The sequence below is a fragment of the Ambystoma mexicanum genome, chromosome 2q (genome assembly GCF_040938575.1).
Source record: "Ambystoma mexicanum isolate Mex_15411 chromosome 2q, UKY_AmexF1_1, whole genome shotgun sequence".
NCBI lineage: Eukaryota > Metazoa > Chordata > Amphibia > Caudata > Ambystomatidae > Ambystoma > Ambystoma mexicanum.
The window spans coordinates 1,015,647,360-1,015,670,191 of NC_090924.1; the positions used below are offsets into that span (position 1 = coordinate 1,015,647,360).

Here is a 22,832-nt window from a genome sequence, read left to right on the forward strand (position 1 = left end):
AGCTCTGCAAACTGACTGCTCTTCCCTTTCCCTGACGTTGTCAAAATCTTTTTTGTCTTGGGATTATATGACACCGCTTTCCAGTATCGCTCTGTTCCCACATATCGGGCTGAGCCATCTGTAAACCAGGCATGCTCTGTCTGCTCTACGGTCAAATCGACATATGGTACTCCCCATTTCACGGGAGACTCGCGTTTCTCTGACACTTCCGGTGGTATGTAATCTGAGGGTGGTATGTTGGCTACTTGCTCATGTAATTTTGCAACCCCACCCTTTCCTGATTTGGCTCTGTCTTGAATGTACCATTTCCATTTAATTATGCTGGCTTCCTGGGCATATCCTATTCTGTGTGTTTTAGGAGAACTCAACACCCATTGCATGATCAGTATTTCTGGCCTCATCAAAACATCATGGCCCACCGTCATTTGCTCAGTATCAACCAGGGCCCAGGAACATGCCAGCAACTGCTTTTCGAACGGAGTGTATGAGTTACCAGCATCGGGCAACTTACGACTCCAAAACCCCAATGACGCACGTTTCCTGTCCTGTTTCTGCCACACACTCCAGTTAGCGTAATTGTCTTGTACAGACACATTAAATTCCACTTCGCCTTCCTTTAATGGCCATAGATCGAGCACCTGCTGCACGGTGTCGTTCGCCAACTCAAATGCTTTCTGCTGCTCTTCCCCCCACTGAAACTCATATTTCTTTCGTGTCACTTTGTAAAGGGGGCCAGTATTTGCCCTAAATGGGGAATTTGCTGTCTCCAGAACCCAAACAGCCCTATGAACTGCTGAGCTTGCTTTTTGTTCATTGGAGTGGTAAACTCAAGTATTTTCTGTCGGGCCTTCGGCACCATTTCTCGATGCCCATTATGCCACTGAATTCCTAGGAATATCACTGTCTCAGCTGGGCCTTGAATTTTGTTCAGGTTAATCTCCCACCCTTCCTTCTTCAATCCCTCCATAATGACTTCTAACTGGTTTTGCACACTGCGCTCATCCTTGCCCTGAATCAAAATATCATCAATGTAGTGAGAGACTTGTATGTCAGGTTTACACGGTATCTTGTCTAAGTGCTCTGCCACAAGCCGGTGACAGATAGTCGGGCTATGTATGTACCCCATAGGTAACCTTGTGAAGGTGTACTGACGCCCGCTCCAAGAAAATGCAAACTGCTCTTGACACTCTTCAGCAATTGGCACAGAGAAAAATGCATTGGCTAAATCTACCACTGCATACCAAGTCCCCTCAAACTTTTGGACATTTTCAATCAAGGTAATGGCATCTAGGACTGCGGGCACCAAGGGAGGAGTGTGTTTATTCAACTCGCGGTAATCCACCGTCATCCTCCAAGACCCATTCACTTTTTTGACAGGCCAGAGGGGGTTGTTCCATGCGGTAGTGATAGGTTGTAACACACCCGCCTCTACATACCCTTGATGGTGTCTGAAATTTCCTTGTGCCCCCCAGGAATGCGGTATTGCTTCATTGCTACCTGCTTGATCGCCACAGGCGCCTGTACTGGGGGCATCTTCAAATTGCCTACGGTAATGGGTGTGCAGGTCAATGCACTCACCCCAAACTGGTATGTTTTACCTCCAAGTCCCAAAGTCAACCCTTCCAGGTTGTTAAAGCCAATTATGTACTCAGGTATCGGGACAATCAACACTTGGTATTTTTGCCTAGCCAAACTGCCTATTTTCATTTCCACTTCAGTTTGTACTGCGGGGGTCTCCTTCCCCCCTAGACCTGTAATAGTGAAGTGTCTGCCTTTGAATCGTGTCGGATTTCCATGAATCAGAGAGGCCTCCGCCCCGGTGTCTATCAATGCTCGCACCCCTTGCGTATTTCCTGGTCCCCAAAAAATCTTAACATTAACATGGGGCCGCCTATCCACTTTTATGCGAGCAGACTCTGCCGGAGCTTGGCCATAACCCTAGTCAAATTTTGAATGAGTGTAACCTGACTCTGCCTCTAGCATCGCACTCACCACCTTCCTCAAATCAGCATATGTCGGTTGGTACGGGGAAGGTGTCCCCATAGACCCCTCTTCCTGTTCTTCCTCGGGAGGGGCAGAAGGTATAGTGTCCCTCTGTGGTTTAGTCACCACCTGTTTCTTAACCTGTTTGTAGCGCTCCTTGGCTGCAAGCCCTCTCTTTTTGTATAGTTCGTACATGACCCTGGTTTCAATGCCATCAATTTCTTCCCGTGGCACACCATATTTTAATAGGGCCAAAAACATGTCTTTTCTGGACACTCGGGAGTCTCTACTATCTTGCCTCCTGCCTTCAGTTCTTCTCTCACTACGCCCCTCTTTCTCCCGTGGCTTGTTATCACTCTTATCCCACTCCCCTAAATCTGCCAGTTGCCGAATGGCATCCACTACTTCATCTGTGGGTTTGCCCGTCATACCTACGAGCAAAGTCATAATGACACTTTTGTATGCGGGCGGTGCAGTCCTGATCACCATGTTTCTAGTTGAAACTGAGAGCGACACGGCCCCATATGTCCTGGAGCATCTACATGAATTGCCTCTTTCATAGCATGCTCTCTGACCTTTTGAATCGCCTCTTTCAAAGTATACTACTTTGTTTCCTCGCTAGGCCAATCTGTGGTAATAGGGTACTTGCGGTTACATGCTTGGGCTGCTAAGTTCAACAAAGACATTTGTGAAAGTTGGCCATTGTCATCAGGGGGGGCCCTGCCCTTAAGACCTCGTGTACATTAGTGTCGTTGGACAAAGGCAAAAAGCGCGGTGAGTCTGCAGCATCTACGAACAACCCTGCGGCTCCCCCGTCTAGCAATCTCACCATCCATGTCAATAAAGGTTCCCCTGACTTTTGCCTCAAACGAGTAATGATTTCTCCAACCTCCTGTTGAGTGTAATCTTCCAGCGTGGTTAGATCCACAACCCCGCCTTCAGGGTCCTGCGGGTGGGGCCCAGCACGGCGTCTTCTGACCAGCTTGGCTGCCACTGCCTTTTGATTAATTTCTGCTTTGGAATCTGACTCATTTGCCGAGCTACTCTCTGGGCTTGTTGAGTCAAAGATGTCTCCATCCCATTTATCGGGATCCCAATTTACATCTGCGGTAGCGATTACCGCTGCCACTTTTCTTTGGTTGACCCCATCCACGTCTTTTTCTATACATATATCGGGCTACTCTGACTGCTGCCCTTTCAGCCACAGCTTGATATTTGTCAGCTTTATCTTTGAAAAGTTTCATCTGAATCTGCTGCATTAACGCAATCTGTTTCTCAGCAGCTAACTCTTTTTCCAGTCACAAAATATTATCCTTCATTTCCACATTTTTCTGATGTATCTTTCGGTAGGCATGCAGGAGAACCCAACCCCGCCTGCCTAGCGCGGCGCATTCCTTTCCCCTCTCTACTGAAATCTGTTGTAAACAAGACATTACTTCTGACGGATCAGCGTCTCCCAATCCATCATCCCATGTTTCACACAGCCCCGCACCGCTTGCCCATAACTGAGACAACTTATCATATGGGCTTTTCGCCCACCCTGGAATCATCACATTGGGACATTCACCGCCAGCGGGAACTCCCTTTTTCCTGAACAAACTATTCATCATTACAATAATGTACAAAACCTCTGTATATATATATATATATATTTCTTCCTACACCGCAGTCACTTGCGCAGACACGCACACACACACAGAACAGATGAACACAGTCCAGCACTCTCTGCCAAATGAAAACAACCTTTCGCTCGCAATGCAAGCAAAACCTATCTGCGTTCAAACGGATTCTTTAATATTTCAGGCAAGAATGCAGTGGCACATCAACAACCAATGATAAGGGTAGACACACCAGTGAAGGTGTGGAATGAGGTAGCTTTGGATATCCTAGGTGCAGTAGATATGGGGAGCAGGTGTGGGAAATTCATTGTGGTGCTGGTCAATTTGTTTTCACAGTGGACACAGAGTTCCGAATTGTGCGAGACATCTCGGCTCAGGTGATGATTGATTTCCTTCAGGGTGTGTTTGAGAGGGAAGGTTTACCCCTTGACCGATAATTGTAGGCAGTTTATTGGAGGCTGTTTCCAAGAGAACCATAAAGATTGTGGAGTGAAGCACAACAAGACTGCAGTTTATCAACCTCAAACCAGTGGAATGGTGGAAAGGGTAAATCGATGTGTGATGGAGGCAGTGAGGATGGTGGGAGCATGTTAGAGGGATAAGAAGGTGGCTGTGAGGGATAGATTATATGCTTTGCAATTAGCCCCACATGCATCTACAGGTGTACGTTCATTTGAATTAATGAGGGGAGGCAACCCAGCACCTGAGTTTCGCCTTCGTGGCTGGGTAGAGAACGAGAATCTGATTATGTTGTGGAAGAGTTGAGGGAGAAAATGGACGAGAAGAAATGAGAATGGGAGGAGAAGTCAGGAGGTTGCTGTGGGTGATTGGGTGCATAATAAGAAAGGTGTGGTGAAAAGAAAGGGGGATCTGTTGCATCCCAAACCAGTTCAAGTGATGAAGCCCTGAGAGGAGCGGTGAGGGTGCAGGGAGGCCAGGTGTGAACCTGGAAGGGTGGCACAGGTTAATTCAAGATAAATTAGAAATATGTAATTGTGCTCCCCAGTTCTAAACCTCACAGTAGGTTTTTGATTAATGTAAATGCTTTCTTGTTGTTCAAGGTTGTGTTTGAATCCATCATTGCAATTATAATATGTTGAGGGGGAGAGATGTGTTGTAATGTTCTCCTTACATAAGAATATGGAACTGGATGATGGAATGTGGCCATCCCAAGCGCAGATAGAATGTTATGTTTCATTGCAGGAGTTTGTTGGTGATCAAGGTGATGGTGGATGTGCTGGGGGATTTCTGCTGTATGTCTTCACAATAAAGCCACATCATCACTTACCTGGAATGGGGACTTGCTTCTTTTCAGTTTCTTCAAAAGAAGTGTACAGTGCACAATTTTAGGTGCATACAGACATTATTACATTGAAGAGTAATATATAAGCTTTACGTTCTTTGGATGGTAATCTGTTATATTGGGAATACAAATTCATAATTTATTTTCAAAAGAAATGACAACAATATTAGTAATAACATTGCTGTATCTATAATTAAATATTTACTTTCTAATCTTCATTTCTTTTTTATAAATGTAATTATATAGTATAGTATTAGTATTAGTAACTGATTTTCTGTTGTTGTATATACCCATACTTTGAATTCTTACATTCTATACTATCACAATGCACCCCGGCACGTACTTTCTATGATAAGTGTGTGTTTTTTAAAAATAAGTAATTTAGAAATTAATGTGTTTGTGTAATGTTATTACAGTTAGGCGAATTGTACATTTAAATTTGTACATTTACTATTTTCAAAACACAAACTATTAAACATGTTTCTACTTCTATCCAGCGTATCTCGGCGTGTTACCCTTTATCTCCCCCATAATGCCATATCCCCATAAAGCCATTTTGTGAATCCCTGCTCTTATAAAATATATGTGCTCTTCGGCTTTGCAATAGGAACGTGCTGAGGAAAGTGCAGGTAGGGGGACTATAGGGTGACAGATACAGCCCCAAAGGGCAGTGTTGCTAGGCGGCAGTGCCGGTGTGAAACTGCGGGGTAGGGACCTGGGCCCGACATTCTGAGGGTAGCCAGGTAACCAGTGCAGTGACAGACAGGTGATCAGCAGGCAAGAGGAAGAGAGAAGGCAGAAGCAAAGAGGAAAGTCTTGAGCAGCTTCCGGAACCTGAGATGGTTCTACTCAAGTTTCAGAGAGGCAGGAGGCTGTTCCAGAGGGAGGCACAAGCAGAAGAGAGAGATCTGCCTCCAGCTCTTATAGTGACTGCCTGTGGATGCTGTGAGCTGGTGATATCATGTGGAATGTTGCCTTGTGAATGTTAGAATGTTTACCCAAGGGTTCCACACTCAGGCAGTTAGAGCCCCTCAGCCTGGGTGATGGGAACCAGTGTTATGTCCTATTTATATCTTCATGTAACTGTAAATTAAGTACTTGCTAATAAACCCTTGAAGTTACCATAAGAAGCTTGGAAGACACCTTATTACAGTTCTGCTCAAGTTTCAGAGAGTCAGGGAGGCTGTTCCAGAGGGAGGCACCAGCCAAAGAGAGAGATCTGCCTCCAGCGCTTTGCTTGGAAACGTGATTGACCCTCAAGGAGTTGGTGGTGGAAGAGCGAAGAGCTTGTGTAGGGAGAGACTTCAGAAGAGAAAGCTGGAGATATTTTGGTCCCAGGCCCCATAAGGCCTTGTAGACAATGCAAAGGGTCTTGAATTTGATCCTTGCAGCCACTTGGAGCCAATGGAGAGATTTCAGTGCTGGAGATATACGATGCCTGGGCTTATGGCCAAGGACAAGTCTTGCAGCCCTGTTCTGGATGAGTTGGAGAGGACGGATAGTGGAGGCAGGCAGATTTAAAAAGGGGCTGTTCAGTAGTCAAGCCTTGAGAGGACCAGAGTTCTAGAGACAGGGAGCTTCTGGGGAAAGGAGAGGAAGGGAAGAACACCTCTTAGGAGGTGAAATTGGTAGTTTGACTTCTTTGAGACATCAAATATGTGAGGAGAGAAGGAGAGGGTGGAGGCGAAGATAACCCTGAGGTTCTTAGCCTCAAATGTGGGAGCAGGAAGAGGGCCAAGGTAGGCCGGCCAGACAGTGCAGGGAAAGAGAGGTGTAGGTGCGCCGATGAGGAGGATCTCCATCTTACTGGCATTCAGGCAGAGATCATTGGCAGCACACCATTCTTTGATTGCAGACAGATAGGGATGAGAGAAGGAGTGGAGGTGGCAGGAGGGAGCCTAAAAATAAACTGGCTGTCGTCCGCATAGCATTGGAAGTTGGAGCAGAGTGCAGCGATGCAGTGGGCGAGAGGTGCCAAGTATTGGTTGAACAACCAGGGAGAGAGGTTAGACCCCTGCAGAACACCACAGGTGGAGAGCGGCATAGAGGAGAGGAAGGAGCCAAGTTGGACCTGAGAGGGCTGGTCAGAGAGGAAAGAGGTCAGCCAGGCCAGTGCCTGATCAGTAATACCCAGGTTATCATGGAGCCGGTTAAGCAGGATGGCATGGTTGACCGTGTCAAAGGCAGAGGAGAGATCAAGAAGTATGAGGACAGAGGGGAGATTAGAATCAAGGTTAGAGAGCAGGTCTTCACAGATGTTCATGAGAGCAGTTTCCGTGCTTTTGGCTGCTCTGAAGCCAGACTGATGGTCATGGAGACAACCAACAGATTCCGTGTGAAGATTAATCTGGGAGATGGTCAGCTTTTCCATGCGATTACCCAGGACTAGAGTGATAGAAATCGGGCGATAATTAGCCAGAATGGAGCGGTCAGCTCAGGGTTTCTTGAGAAGAGGGTGCACAGGAGAGTGCTTTTCGGGGGAGGAGAAGGTTCCAGAGGCGAAAGGGTGGTTACAGAAGTCGGCCAAGACAGGAGCAAGGGTGTCAATGTGGTCCTTGATGGTTTTGGAAGAACAGGGAACAACCTGTTTTGAATAGGTTTTCATAGATCATACTTGTCTAGAAACCACCTCACGGGAGAAGAGAGGAAAAGCAGAGAAGGGAGTGGGGGTGGCCATGGGGAGGGGCGGAGGTCTAGGGGAGGCTTGAGGGAGAAGCAGGAGAGGCTGAAAGGGTGAACAGGATGTCCTGAGTTTGAGATGAAGTGAGAATCTAGTTGCACTTGGCTTTAGGCTTCAAGCAGATCCTCATGACAGGGGCAAGTGCATCAAGAGTGTCGGGGATAGCAGAGTGGAGCATTGAGAGGGCTGTGTTAGGGTGTGAGTCAGCCAGAGGTACAGGAGGGGAAGAGAAAGAGGCGGCGAAAGCCTCAACTGACACACACTTAATGTTTCGGATGACTGATGTAATTGTTGATCTCATCAATGATCTCATCAATGATGTGTCATTAGTGACGCCATCAGTGATGTCAGCAGGGATGCCATGTATGTCATTAGTGATGTCATCTGTGATGGCATCATTGTAGTCATATGTTGCTTGGCAGGGGGCTCAAAGTTAAGCTTGGACTTGCTTGAAATGGGAGAGCTGAATTTCAAGGCTTTTGTTGCATTAAATCTGATCACCTTAACTCTCTCTAACCAATTTCCAAGGTTTTGCTGCTGTGTCTTTTTCACGTTAAATCTGATAATCTTAACTGATGTTTTTTCATGGAATTTCAACGGTTTTGTTATACTATGGTTTCTTTGGGGGCCACTAGACCTGGCCTTCAGCTGTGACCACTGTACATGTTGCACCAATACATTTCTTTGGGGTGTGTAATAGAATAAAATATATATCAAAAGAGGTGAACAAAGGTATTCTAACTTATGAAATCAATAATGTCATATATGATGTAATTATTGATCTCATCAGTGATGTATGATGTCATTAATAACACCATCAGTGATGTCATGTTTGATGTAATAAGTCCAGTCACTGGTGATGTCATACGCTGCATAACAGCGGACGCATAGTTAAGGTGCACTTGCTTGAAATGCAAGTGCTGAATTTCAGGGATTTGTTGCGTTAAATCTGATCACTTTTACTCTCTCTGTTTTTTCACTGAATTTCAAGGATTTTGTTTTACTGTTATTTCCTCAGGGCCCACTAGCCGTGGCCTACAGCCGTGGCCTCTGTACATGTTGCATAGTTTCTTGAGGTCTCACTAGCTAAGGGCTTTGCTCATGGCTTCTGTACATGTTGCACCAATAGCTTTCTTTTGGGTCCACTAGCCATGGCCACTGGCCATGTCACACCGTTAATTTGTTACCAAACACTTATTCCTGCAATAATTTCACAGTAATCATTTCCAATAACCAATTCCTGTGGTAGAGTGGTGATTTGCTGATTCCTGCTATAACGGGGAAACAGTGCTGGGAATTAAAGTAATCCATGTCTTCACAGGTACTCAACATGTTTTCCCCCTTTTGTCAGGTCCCCTCACTCGACTCAATTGCTTTTTCCCCTCCCTAACCCTCTCTCATCTGCCCCCTTCGCTCATCGCTTCAGTGATGCACATTTTTTTCTGAGCGTGCCTTGCGGCATTGCTGCTGTAATCTTTCCCAGATAAACCAAAAATATTCTTCCTGTAACTGGCTCCCCAACCCACCTCCAGATCCCCAACTTCACATGCTATCTTCTTTCCCACTCCTCACCTCTAGCCTGATGTGACTGCTATTGCTATTACTATTGGTATTTATATAGCGCCTTCAGCCAGGCCATCTATGCACCGCCGTTCAAAACAATCTGTGTTCCCTGTGGCAGGTCAGATGAAGGAGACAGACCAGTTTTTGGCATTCTTTACTTTACTTTTATTAAATAATATGCAAAAAGGCCTCACTATCCCTAATCTATGGATTTCCCTGCCTAACCAAACTAACTGAGGTGTTGAAGTCCAAAGTAAACAGTCTGTTCTCTGTCCAAAGCTAAGCTGTTCTTTCCCTACCACTAATGCAAAATAACAAAAGACCAGGAGAATGATTCCCTCCTCCTGGATAGGCTTCCTCAGCCTTTGTAGACAATGTTGAGATACTTTATAGCTATCGCCTGGATTCTTGTACAGTGTCTTTCTTAAAGGTCTCTGAACGTGCCTCCTTCTCTGGGATTACTAGGGCTACTAAATCCCTCTTTTTGAGGTTATTATCCTCTGTATTTCTTTAGTTCTTTAAATGAATAAGTCATTCAAAATCTTGATCTTCTTCCTCTGTTCCTAGGTCTTTCTCTTTGAGAGGTTTATAGTCGACCCAACATTTATTCTTATTTTCCTGTTTAATTCTTATATTACTGAGACGAGTAAGAGCAGTTTCATACTGTTTCTCACTCTTCTTAGTTTCGGGAAAATCCCTGGCACTAGTAGGATCAGTCCAAGAGTGTTTCTCACTCTTCTTAATTTCAGGCCACTCACTGGGACGAGTAGGATGAGTCCCAAAAGTGTTTCTCAGTCTTCTTAGTTTTGGGTCATTTACTGGGACGAGTAGGCTGAGTGTACTCTTCATCCCTGTATTCCCTCCCGGGACTCCCACTGTTCCCTTTACCTTGTTTTCAATGGGTTGGCATCACTGGGCCTGTTTGCAGGCCAGGAACTTCCTTCATGGTCAGGATAGCTTTGGTTCTTGCTCCATCTCCTTCTGTTTATTCTCCACGGCCCCTGTGCTCCAACAGTCTCTGTGTTGTTAGCAGACTGAACAGTCTACCTCTCCAGGGTCACCCCACCGCTCTCGACTTGCTCTTTCTCCTGGGGGTTTTGGTTCTCCTCCCTCACTGTCTTTAAGCTTCCTTGGTGCTTCTGGCTGACAGCACCTTGTGGTTTCCTCCCGACAGTGGATCTCCCAGTCTCCTTCAGCTCTTCACACTCGACTAGTTTGAAACTCCTGGGTTCTATTTCTCATTAATTGGCTGCTCAGCCAATTATTGATAAATAATACTAGTCTGTTCTCTCTTTTAGTTGATCACTCTTCATTGCTTGTTCATTCTTTGTCATAGTAGTGTTGGTTACCAACCATTGAGTAATCAACGTTACTCGCTATTCATTCTTCTTCTGCACAGTAGTTTTACTACATTGATCCTCAGTTTGGATCTTAGGTCTTATGTTACAATAACAAATAGTGGTTTGGTTTGATGGATGTCCCTGGAGTTCTCGTGTTACCGTTGTTCTAGAAGACAGGGTTCTAGGGAGTTCCTTTGCGGAACAGGCGTCCTTGCCCCCCACAGAGGAGTCTCGCCCTGTGAGGTACTGCGGGCCGCCACTCCTAGGGTGATAATTGCTTAGTGGGCTCACCTCTGTAGCCTCACTTGGAAAGGCTCCCCTCAGAAGTGAATGAATCCCACAATTTGTCACATCCCTTAGGAGTGACTACGCAAACAGTAGAGTTGTGAGTGTCTGATGCTGAGAATGTTATTAGACTCTCTAAGCTCATGAGGGCGTTAATTCCAAAGCTTGATGGCATCATTTTTTCTCCTTCAAACAGCGTCTTGAGTTCTTTGATTTTTGCCTTCTCTATATATTATTGCGGGAATCGTTTGCATCAAGCAAAAAAATGCACTTTTCATTTATGCAGCAAAGCACCATTGCCGATATATATAGGGTTTTTAAGGAGCAGGGGGAACCCCCATGTCTGCCAAATTTTAAAAACTACTGGATGAATTTACCCCAAACCAGTCAAGCAATTTTTGTCAATGCTTGGTGCCCAAATTGTTTCTTATTTGGTCCAAATCTGCCCTGCAGTTTTCGGGCTATTGCTGTTCAAAAACTGCACTTTTTCTCTATGGGCAAAATGAATGGGAGTAGACTGAAACTGCATGTTTATGTTTTGTAAAACATTTTCATTTTTTTAATGAATTGTTTCCGAACGTTCCACTGTTGGGGGAAGGGGGGGGGGTCCTGACAACCCTTTTGTTTGGGAAATTTCATCCAAATCCATCCAGCAAGTAAAAGGGTATTAGAAATAGAATTTTGGGAAAAAAATGACAGTTTTTTTGATTTCCATAAAAGCCTCTCAGCCTCTCTGCTGCAAAGCACCATGTGAGACATAGACATTATTTTGGGAGCAGTGGACACCCACTTCCCCGTCGAATACTTTAAAAACTACTGGAAGAATTTACCCATAAACCAGTCCCGGAAATCGAGTCAACGCTTTGTGGCCAAGTTGTTTCTTATTTGATCCAAATCTGTCCAGCGGTTTTTGCGCATCAACTGACCAAAATTGTGACTTTTTCTCAATGGGAAAATGAATGCAAGTAGGCCGAAAACAGTGTTCATTTTGCTTTCTTAAGAACGTTTTCATTTTTGACAAGACTTTCTAAAAATTTCCAGACTGGTTGTGGGCCGTGACAAACTTTATTTTGAGATATGTTATCGAAATCCATCCAGCAAGTCAAAAGTTATTAACAGTAGAATGTTCGGATTTCCTGTGGCTCATAGGTTTCACCTTAATTATAGGGTGGCGACTGCTGCCCTTTAATGTATGTGTTGGGTAGAGTCTGCTGAGTCGTGCAACTTCTTTTGTGACATTGCAAGGGAGGCATCTTGTACTATCCTATGTACTTGCTGGTAGCAGGTTGAGCGCTTGCTGGTGCGATCTGAGCGTGATCTGCAGGTCGCAGGTACGAATCCCGGCAAGGCCAACTCAGCCTTTCATCCTTCCGAGGTCGATAAATGAGTACCAATTTCAGTTGGGTGATATTGTATGTAAAATATGTGCTCTGTAAAGCGCTTTGGATTAAGGGGCTATATACATAACACATCTTTATCATTACTAAAGCTTTCTTGGGACCATGGCCATGGCCAAGGCCCTGGTGGGTGGCAAAGCCCACTAGACTAGAACTGCAAAGTTTTGTCTGCATGCTGGGGGCTACATACCCAGACCCTGGTGGAAGCCGAAATCTACCAGTAACACAACGCTGTCGTAGGCTTGAATCTGCAAAGGCAAATGTAGCAGGCTTCTGCCAAGGAGGGTGACTCTTGCCTAGCGGGTCTGAATAGTATAGGTCTGAAAATGGTCCAGGAGGGTGGGGATAGAAATTCCTGGTAATTAGCCTTGAAAGTCAGCTAGTGATGGGGAGAGTTACAGAATCTTGCTGATAGGCGTGTTTTGTCTCTACAGCTTTAAGTGCCATGAGGGCCATGAATATTTCAAGGAGAAACAGTCAAGACCAAAGGAGAAGCGTGCTGGGGGGTCTTTAAATACCCAGAGACCATGAGCGAATTACTCAAGTCCATAGGGTGAGTCAACTCAGGCCCCCATGGTTCATAATAGGGAAACAAACATTGACTGGGACACCAGGACCCAAGTAGAATAGAAGCTTCAGCTTGTTACTGTTGAACTTCCCCTCTGACACTGCATACCTTAAATCCCCCCTCTTGTGTTTTAAATACTATCCCATTGGATCCTATTGGCGTTCCCCATAGAACTGTAATATAGGGGTTCCACCAACCCTTCAACAAGAGAAAAATAACGTTGTTGGAATTTTTTCCAGCCTCTCGAGCCTACTGATTAACACACATTAGAGGAGCCACTCATTGCACTATATGTGTATTCAGAAGGCCTCTCCCAATAATATACAGATGTGGTTGTAGGGAGTAACAGCACATTATTTTCTTTTATTCAATGGAGAAACGTGTACTGACAGGTCACACACATGCAAAGTGTTGCCAGTGATTTTGTTGCTTCAAATTGTGCAGAGCCAAATCTGACACATTTTCATGAAGAGGCAGATGTTGTATCCTGAGGTTTTTCATTTGCCCAAGGAAACTCCTTTGAACCTTAGTCCTAATCCCAGCTCTTAGACCTAGAGGCCATTGGGCGTTGTCATGGGAAATGAGTGCAGCATCCCGGATTGGAGTTGAAAGACCGAATTAGAAATGTTCGAGGGAGAAAAGACCGAAGATTATTTTAATAATCTTCGGTCTTTTCTCCCCTGAACATTACTGACTTGGCCCATACCCCTACCCACAACCCCACCCACACAGCTACCCACACCCCCAACACTCCCCTACCCACACCCCCACAGATCCTACTTACCTTGCACTCCGACTTGCTGTGTCCCTGCACCGCCTGTTCCCTTTCACTTCTGTGATCTGGAGCCAGCCCTGCAGGGTCCTTTCTTTTTTATTTGGGGCAGCTGCGGGGGTGTCCCCTGCAACCCCCACTCACAATATAGTGAGCAAGGGTGCGGGGGACACCCTGCAGCCCTTTATTTCTTTGTTTTTGGGATGGCTGCGGGGGACACGCAGCCCTTTTATTTCTTTTTTTTTTGGGGAGGGCTGTGGGGGCCACCCCCGCAACCTCCGCTCACAATATAGTGAGCAAGGGTGCAGGGGACACCCCCGCATCCCCCAGCACCGAATGCGGTCATCTGGTCGAACTTTTCGGCCGTTCGGATTTTTCGAACTGCCGAAATTCGGCCAAATCACGCATTCAGTATTATTTTTCCAAACATTTTGGATGAAACCCAGCATCCGTACACAACTCTAGCCTCCTGGTCCCAACTGCCCCCGAGGTTTGTTTAGCCAGTTCAGGAGAGCTGATCCCCTTTCAACCAGCAGCCAAACCATTTCTGGGTACTTGCATCCCATTACCAGGCGCTGCTGAGGGCACTGCGCATCCCTGTGAACTTAGACAGTCACTCCCCTTTTGTAGTTCGGTATCACCCATACTCCTCACCAGTGCTTTAAGTGGGATACTAAATTGAGAGGGGGCTCTCATTAGGGAGCGTGGCCCAAGTACAAGTCTATTTAGGCTATGCCCCTAATGAGAGCCTCGTCTGAGGAGGGTGTGTTGGTGCAAGCTGGGGAGCTGGGGTGCAAAGGCATTATTACCTTTGGTGCCCCCAGCCAACAAAAGGATGGGCTGGTGCACCAAAAGGTATGACACCAGTGTGCCCCAACTCTCCGATGCAGCAGGCATCCATTTCATTCAAGGAGCCGCATGGTTAATAACCACAGACTCCTTGAGTGAAAGTTTTGTCTGCTGCTGATGACTTTAGTCAGAAACAGGAGGAGGGCTGGAGGGCCGGCTCACCGATTGTTTCTGACTAAAGTGTCATCACGCAGCACGTGGTTAATGGGCTTTCATGATGCGTGATGCCTCTAACAATAGGAGAGCTGTAGGTAGCCCGTGTAACCGTGCAGCGCATCAGTTATACAGACTGCCTGAGGAGTCGGCGTGGCTGGGACTAGTTTGGGCTGGGCACTGTCAGGGCCCTGTCTCTGGAGCACTTTCTGGAGACTGCTGGTGCTAGGCCGGGGCTAGCCACAGCCCACTTAAATTCCTGCTCATCACCTCTCGGACCCATGACACTCAATTGGCCCCTCCTGCTAACTCCTAAGCCACTACTCTCATTGGATGTTTGTACTCCACGTTTGCACCCTCCCCTCGGTACTAGGTAGGCTTCCAAAGTCCCGGTTACAGTTTAAAAGCTATGGGATATGTTGTTGTGTTATTGGGCTCTGAAGCGTAATGGTAACCCTGTATTCAGTGGCACTACGACTATGTGGAAATGTATATTTAGTAGTGCTATACTTACCCAGGAATACGTTTCTGCAAAGTCTTGCTTTACTAGAGCAGATTGCCTCCAGTTTACATTGCCAAGTCTAAAGGCTGAGTTTATAGGCTGAGACAAATGGTGCTAAAATGTAATATTTCTTTGCTTAACATATGCAAGGGGTTGTGATATTAAATGAGTATCTGTCCGTGAAATACTTTTGAGATTATTCCCTTGAATTCATTCCAGGTACTTAATAGAAGCCCGTTAATAGAAGCCCATCGCCAGCAAAGTTCAAAGAGCGCCCTTGTGATTGAAGCTGCCTCCCCTTCACAGAGAGTTGGCACAACGGAGCATATGACGTCAGTTCTGCCCAACTTACTTTTGAAATGATCTGATTTATTTTAACTGAAACTATTCAGTAGATATCAGTGACTCTAAAATACAGGGGAACTGAGATACATCAATGTTGGCTTTATCGAGCTGTATACTAACTCACGCATGATCTTGCCATAGGACAGGCGTGTGATTTTACCATTCTTGTGCTTTCTTTGTTGAACGCGGCCAGGTTTTAAAAATACGTATGTGGAGATAGGAGGAGACAGTGACTTACTAGTGGAGACGATAAGAGGCTACTTTTGACTGCTAATGTTGTTCTTGAGATGAAGTCACTGGAATGTTAATTAAACTTTCCTGTGTAGTGGGAGTAAGACTTGTGATTTGTGAAAGCTGTTTGGCTTTAGAAGATTTAGGGCTGAGTCATGCCTTTTGGCTTGCTAACACTGTCACAGAGAATTAATGTACGCGTTTCCATCTCTGCACTCCCATTCCACTATCACGATGACCCGTAGCATTTATTGCATAGTTTGCTCTACGCTTTAGCCTCAGCGATGTACTGCAAGGGCAGGTGTTCACTATAGTTTTCACTTTTCCATAATGGTTTTCCCGACTTTTTCTCTGATGATCACAGGAGGCCTCATCAGAGATGGAAATGCTGTATGTGGCCATAGAGAGATCACAAAGACCCTCTGAGAAAGGGTGCCCAACTAGTTGGTGGTAACCCATCTGTGGTTGCAGTGATTTACACCCTGCCACACGCCAGTAGTCTCCCTAAAAACAACACCATGTAAAACCAAGTGCAGAGTCGGGTGGCAACATTTCTGTGAATGCGTAAGACGGGTATGGATGTGGCCGTGTATGATCATGTCTTTTGGCCATATATGAGAGCGAGGGCCACATTCGCGAGATTAAGGTATGACCAATTGAGCGAGTAATGCCGGAGATTCAAGCCTTAATCCACAATTGAGAGAGAAATTGTGATAAAGCCTAAAAGAGAAGAATGTGACAGTAGAGCTCCAACGAAAAGGGATGGGCGCATTCCTCCCACCTGTAGCAGTTCTGGTTCTTCTTCTGCATACCGTGGAATCCAGTGTCTCCACAGATGTTCTTCTTACTTAAGGATCTTTAACTTTACTGGATCTTCCAATGTTTCTTTCTTCCTTTGCGAGGACCCAAGAATTAACTTCCAGCTTTTGGAAATGGACAGAGATACTAGACTGTGTTTTACCAGCCACTCAGCTTATCGTCAAAATCACCCATGTGGTCTGAAGGAAAGTCCCACCTACAGCATTGGCCCTATCTGTAACATTGGGTTGTATACTTGGTAATTGGGAGTTATCCCGGTCTGCCATTCAGGAAATAATGAAAGCAATGACAGGCTGTAACCTGTTTGATGCAGGTCCAAAGGTGCCCCCAAGGTACGTTATAATAAAACTCATTGATGCTCGCCCCTCATTGACAGGGTAAAATACGGTAGAGCGCTTCTTTCTACATCTAAAGACTTTCAAAAATCAAATTAATTACCGATTACCCGCAAAACAATTTATTTTCATCTAACAAGATGTAAAGTATATATTTTCATATACCTGTGTGTAGACATTCCTTTATTCTAAGTCATCTATGTTACCCAAAACCTAGGGCGGTGCTGTTCCTCCTAGTTCATGTCCCAGTCCACTGAAATTTGGGGCCAGACTAAAACCACACTAAATATGTGAACATGTTTTAGCCACAATCAAGCTTGGTGTCCTATTACTCTGGAAGCACTGCACTACTTAATCGAATCAGCATCTGTTTTTGGTACATGATCACAGTTTTACTGAAACTGAAAACAGTTAGAGAGCAGGATTTGTGTGTTTGGGGTTAAGAATTGCTAAGCAGATTTCAGGAGGACAGTGCAGGCTGTTTATTTCTGTGGTGGTAGTTTTGCTAATTGATTCTTCATACATTTTATTCTTTTTAAAATTGTGAACCCAATTTACAATTCCCTGTATTAGTGCAAGGAAGAAATCCACTTATACACCTAAGAAAATCTGCTAACACATTGTCAGCTAAAAACAGATATACACATTGATGCCTTCCTTTTTTCGACCCAGTTCACAGTTGCAAAAATATGGATTTGGGGCATGTCAATTTATTTTTGTGCTGATCACTGATCACTTATTCATGACCCGGATTTACCCCAAAATATGCAAATGACCAGGCAGTCCTCCGAATCTATATCACCACTGTCCCAAATATGTTTCTACCCCTTTTTCTGTGGTTGCAATTTATTTTTCTAAATCCAGCATTGTAGCATGACAGGCTTATTGTGCTAAAATAACCGCCAACTTCCCTCATGGATTCTGGGAGCCATATTATATGTGGGTGTCGTGGATTCGGGCCAATTATTTCACTTTTGATTGGTGTGAAATGATGGTGCAATATCCAAAAGTGTCCATACACAGACATTATTATGAACAGTTTTTATTTTCAACACAAACGAAAATGATAGCTCCGCTGTAACTTCAGTAACTCAAAGTTTTTCAAAGTCTTTCTCGTCTGGGTTTGTTAGTCTGAACAAAAACGCTCCTCTTCATAAGGATTTTGAGGTAACTCATTGATAGTTGGTATCTTAGTAACTTGCTTCCCAGCAAGGTTCCCATGGTTGTCTATCCAGTTGTATTGGGGGTGCGGGTCAGGTTTTGATTTGATTTGGATTGGTAAGGCGTCAAAGCCCACAGGCAACAGGGTGCCGAGAACCCATCAAGAGTGGGAGGGGACCTCCAGGCCGTGTGGCCATTGCTGTGTCTCAGCCTTCAGGAGTAACAGTAGCTATAGCTTGCGGTCCATGGGCAGGGAAAGACACAACCATATTTTGGCCCCAGTTTTCACAAAGTGATCCTCAAGCATTTTATTACCTCACTTCCCTGGGTTTCTGAGTTCCACTCTCGCCCCCACTTTGATGAACCTGTGTAGGTCCTGGTCCTTCTCTTCGCCCTGCATGTGCTTGTTCCTCCTCTCACTGATGTCTCCACCCCTTCAGACCACGGGATTCCCCAGCCTATGGCAATGTGTGCACTCTGAAAAACCTTCCCCCTTTGATTATTTATTGCCTTGCCATTCTTTTCTTCTTCCTCTTGATTTCCAGTTTCTGGCCCCCCACTCAGGCCTCTGCTCTTATCTTCCACTGTTGTTTTCATCCTTTCAATCTATGCTTGTTGTAAGGGGTCAAGAGTAGTAATACTCTGACCTAGTGGCATCTTGACTGTGGGTTGCAAACTTTTTTATTTTTCACAAAAGAAAAGGGGGATGGAAGAATCCTACCTGTACCTAACCCTAATAGGGGTTTCCTTGCCTCAAAACCACTAAGGAGCATCCGTGCCAGGATGTTAATCAAATAAAGCGTCCTCCGTCCTGTGTCCAAAAACCTTAAACTGAACCTTACATACTAAACCAAATACAATGTGTAAACGGGGATCTCAGCAACGTTCAAATACTTAATTTACTAAAATGTTAAAAGCAAAGTAATAAAGTTGCACTAGGAAAGGGAGCTTCCCTTCCCCTAGATTTTTTCCAGTGGTTTGATAAGATTTTATCATAGTACCAAGTTGTTCCAGGGGGAAAACTCTTCCCTTGAACCTCCTCAAAAGTATACAGTTCTCCTGATTCACAGCATAGTTTTATTGAAGTCTTAAAGGGGTATGAGTCTGACCTCTTTTGTTACACAATTTCATATATAGGGGGTTTGACCGCTAAGCTTTCTCAATCTTTCTTCCTTTCTCTGGTATAATCTCCTGCCAGGGTATTTTTCCTTTGTCCTGAAAAAGGGATATGACCTGCCCTTGTTATCACTGTTTCTTCTTACCCCTGGTTTACTCGCCTGCCAGGGTGTCATCACATTCTTGCTTGGGTGTGAGTCCCAGACTCCCTGTTTGCCTGGTTCATTAACCTGCCAGGGCTTCTCCGCTCTTTGTTCACTTGCCCTTTTATCCAACTTACAACACTTCCCCAGAATTGGGTCAGCAACCCTTTCTTATTAACTGCACTGCCTTTACTTAGACTCTTTCTCTGAACAATGTTCGTACTGGTAATAAATCTGCTGTCTTTACTTGGGCTCTCACATGTAGTATGCAGCACACCGCATTCGCCCAGAAGCGCCCCGGTAACCTGCTCATTCTCCCTAGGCTTACCGGCTGTGGGTGGCGTCTTCAGCCTTCCACGTGTTTCACCAGCATCTGCGCTTCTGTAGTGCACCTTGCAAGTTGTTTCGCTTCCGGCTGCCCGTAACAGAAAAGCATCGACCATCTCCCAGCCTGGTTCCTCTGCACACCGTGCCCGTTGGCCCCTGCTCTGCAGTCTGCTCGCCGCCGGCCTCCTTCAGTGTCAGCACATGTCAGGTGCCTCTCCAGTCTCTGGTTCTCTCATTCTCCTGATCTCTGTTCAACAGTGTCCTTTTTAAATGGAAATAACAAGGGGGGTCCTGGGAGACTCTCTGCCACACATGAGACCTGGTTACAAGAGCCTTACCCAGAGTCTTTAGCTCACTATCTTTCACAGAAGAGAAATATCCTAAACATATCAGTCTTTGTCCTTCCCTGGGACAGTCCAGCACCGAAATGCTAGGCAATTCTACTCTGTACAAAAGTACCAACAGCAACCCCAGACACATGTTTCGGTCTGGTTGAACCTCATCAGTAGGGTGTAGCTGTGCCTCTCTAAGAATAGTGAGCAAGAGGTCCACGTCTGGATTCCCCTAGTAACTTAGGGTGAGACCCAAAGTTATTTGAAATATGCAAATAACAAAGGGGGTTCTGGGCGACTTTCTGCCAGACATGAGTCCTAGTTACAAAGTCTTACCCAGAGTCCTTAGCTCACTATCTTTCACAGAAGAGAAATAGCCTAAACATATCAGTCTTTGTCCTGCCCTGGGGCAGTCCAGCACCGAAATGCTAGGCAATTCTCTGTACAAGAGTACCAACAGCAACCCCAGACACATGTTTCGGTCTGGTTGAGCCTCATCAGTAGGATGTAGCTGTGCAAAGAATGGCCCAGTCATTCTTTGCAGTTTCCAATGACAACCCGACGTTGGCTTCCTGTGTCTAGTCATCCTCATTACTCCATCTCTCTTCTTCATCTTAGTACCACAAAAGTGGGTGAAGGTAAATGTGGTTCTTGGCTAGAAAAGCCTGGGAAGTCAGTATTTACATTACAATAAGCCATGTAGGAATGTTACAATGGCACATGGTTGTCATTAAATGCTATGACTGAAGGGTTGTATTGACTCAGTCTTTTTCTGTTTCCCTGGAGCTTGACCTCTCCCATGTGGTCCTCCCGCAGATAGCCAGCCTGGGTCAGAGTCAGGTAGCTTCTGCCTTTCCCTGGCCATGTAAGAGAGGCTTCCTTCCAGGAAATGAGTGAGGAGGTTGTCAGATTCGTAACATATTCTTCGCCTACCGCCACCTGCCGTTATCAATTGTCCCCCTCTACGCAAATCTCCTCCACTCCTTCCTCTTGTTCTACACTTCCCTCCTCCTTGTAGCTCTCTCTTGCAAGCCAACTCCGCCTCTCTGGGTCCCACAGCACCCATTTTCTTGACATCCCCTTTATACCTCTGTGTTACATTGTGGATAGCTTTTGGATAGCTTTTGCCCCAAAACAAGTGGGCAATCCCCTAACAGCCCCTGCCTACCTTAGTGAATATAAAATAACGCTTGGTTACTTAGTGGTCTATTATTCCCCCTTACAATCAGGCGATTAAAGAACTTAACCTGCTCCTCCCCTTTTCCTTCTAAGTTGGAGTCGAATTGTGCACTGGATTTAGCAGTGTTACGCTCACCTGGCTCCCACAGAGGCGTCGGTCTGAACTGGACAGCTGCGGTCTCCACCAATGTGACGCGTAGGGCCGAGATGACGGACTGGACTGGCCCACCTAGCTTCATTTGCTTGGCCCGTAGGAATATTCTTCTGTAAATGAAGAAAGGGAATTAACCACCCATGGGGTTGAGCGTAAATCCCCCCACCCTCGCTGTTCTCCCCACAGATCACCTTTGATGTCCCCTCTTATAGTCTCACCTGATGGTTTGAAAAGCTCTCCATCCTGCATTGAGTGCAGGGGCGCGTTGATAACCAGTTGCTTCACTGGCTCGAAGGAATTGGTGATTTCCAGAACAATATTGGCTCCAAAAAGTATGTAGTTCTTAAGAGTTCACATGTCTGACTTTCACTCTTGTCCGATTCCTTGTAGTTTGCAGCTTGACCCCAGCGAAGAGTTCCTCGTGGTAGCTGACGAAGTTCAGGTAAGGATTTGGCTTATCCTACACAAGTCAATAAAATAAGGCCAGAATGTAACCTGTGGCTTGCTCACTTATTCAAGTGTGGAGAGAAAATATGAAGTGCGGGGAATAATGCCTTAGCTAAAATTAGCTAAGTCTATTGTGGTGGGAAGAGTTCCCCTTGTTTGTCCCTTCGTCTCACCTTGTTGTCCTTTTGTTCCCCTTAGGGACCGGGGTACGGCAGGATGCAATGGAGACTGTGCCGACCCGTGAAGAGGAATAGTACCCCCGGCGGTAATCAGGTAAGTCTATGGGGGTAGTTACTATTGCCTCTGTTTATTCCCTTGGCTCACCTTTTTCTGTTCTTGTGTCCCTCTTAGGTGCCAGAGTGCAGTGGGAACGTGCAGAAGGATGCAGTGGATCGTGAGGATGCTGCGAAGGCCGGTGAGTTCAGCCCGGCGCTGCAGCAGGCGAGGCGGCGCGTGTAAAATGCTTCTTTCTTGCAGCTCGAAGGCGCGATGGATCCGGAATTCAGGTAAGGATCGAAGGTTTTGCTCTTATTCTAACCTCTTCTCCTTCTGTTCCTCCCTTTTTCTAGGAGCTGTAGACTCGAGGCGGGTGTGGCAGAAGACTGGATGCAGGCTTGCAGACACGGTGAGCGTTACGCTGCTGGATGCAGAATAACGCGAAGCGTGTGCTGCTCTTCGGGCGTGATTTAAATAGCCTCCAAAGTAGTCCCAGGTAAGTATTCCTCCCCACCCCCATCCGAGTAAAAAAATAGTCCCTTCCAAGCCTCATTTGGCTTGGAGCTCTGCAGCATGGTCTTCATCAGGTAAGCTTGCAGCATGGTCTGCATCAGGTAAGTTCTACTCTATGAGCCTGGACTGACTCTCCATATGAGACTGGTGCCATAGGCGCCAGGACCGCACCCAAACAGCCCCTAGTAGGGGTTTTTGGGCTTGCTCAAAATAACTTGATGCCTGCTTCTGGGGTTGCTGGACCTGGTCTGGTTCCCCGGGGGTAGGCATCATGACAAGCAGGACATGCATTTAGTTGTATTCAAATTGGAAATTAGTTCTTTGGCATTACAGGTGTCAAGGAATTCAGTTGACGCTGCACTCACCCCCTAGGCAGTTGCGAAAGAGAAACAAACAGTAGACTGCACTTCGAGAAAGCAGAGAGCGGGGCGTGCATGCAGGAGAGTGTACGATCGCGTAGTACATGCATTAGGAGCTATATAGTAGAGGCAAGGGTAAAC

General features: G+C 45.8%; 1 protein-coding gene across 2 annotated transcripts in view; it reads left to right on the top strand.

Annotated features, from left to right (window-relative positions):
- The window catches only part of TRDMT1 (tRNA aspartic acid methyltransferase 1), a 542,866-nt gene that overhangs the window by 25,245 nt on the left and 494,789 nt on the right, over positions 1 to 22,832 (top strand). The window contains exon 1 of one of the 2 annotated variants that reach the window (XM_069648352.1): positions 14,638 to 14,885. The exons of the other annotated variant lie outside the window; for it this stretch is intronic. Within the exon in view, the coding sequence (XP_069504453.1) occupies positions 14,846 to 14,885 (40 nt within the window). The 5' untranslated portion in view covers positions 14,638 to 14,845. Of the gene's footprint in view, positions 1 to 14,637; positions 14,886 to 22,832 lie in introns of those variants that run through there. 2 annotated transcript variants of the gene reach the window in all.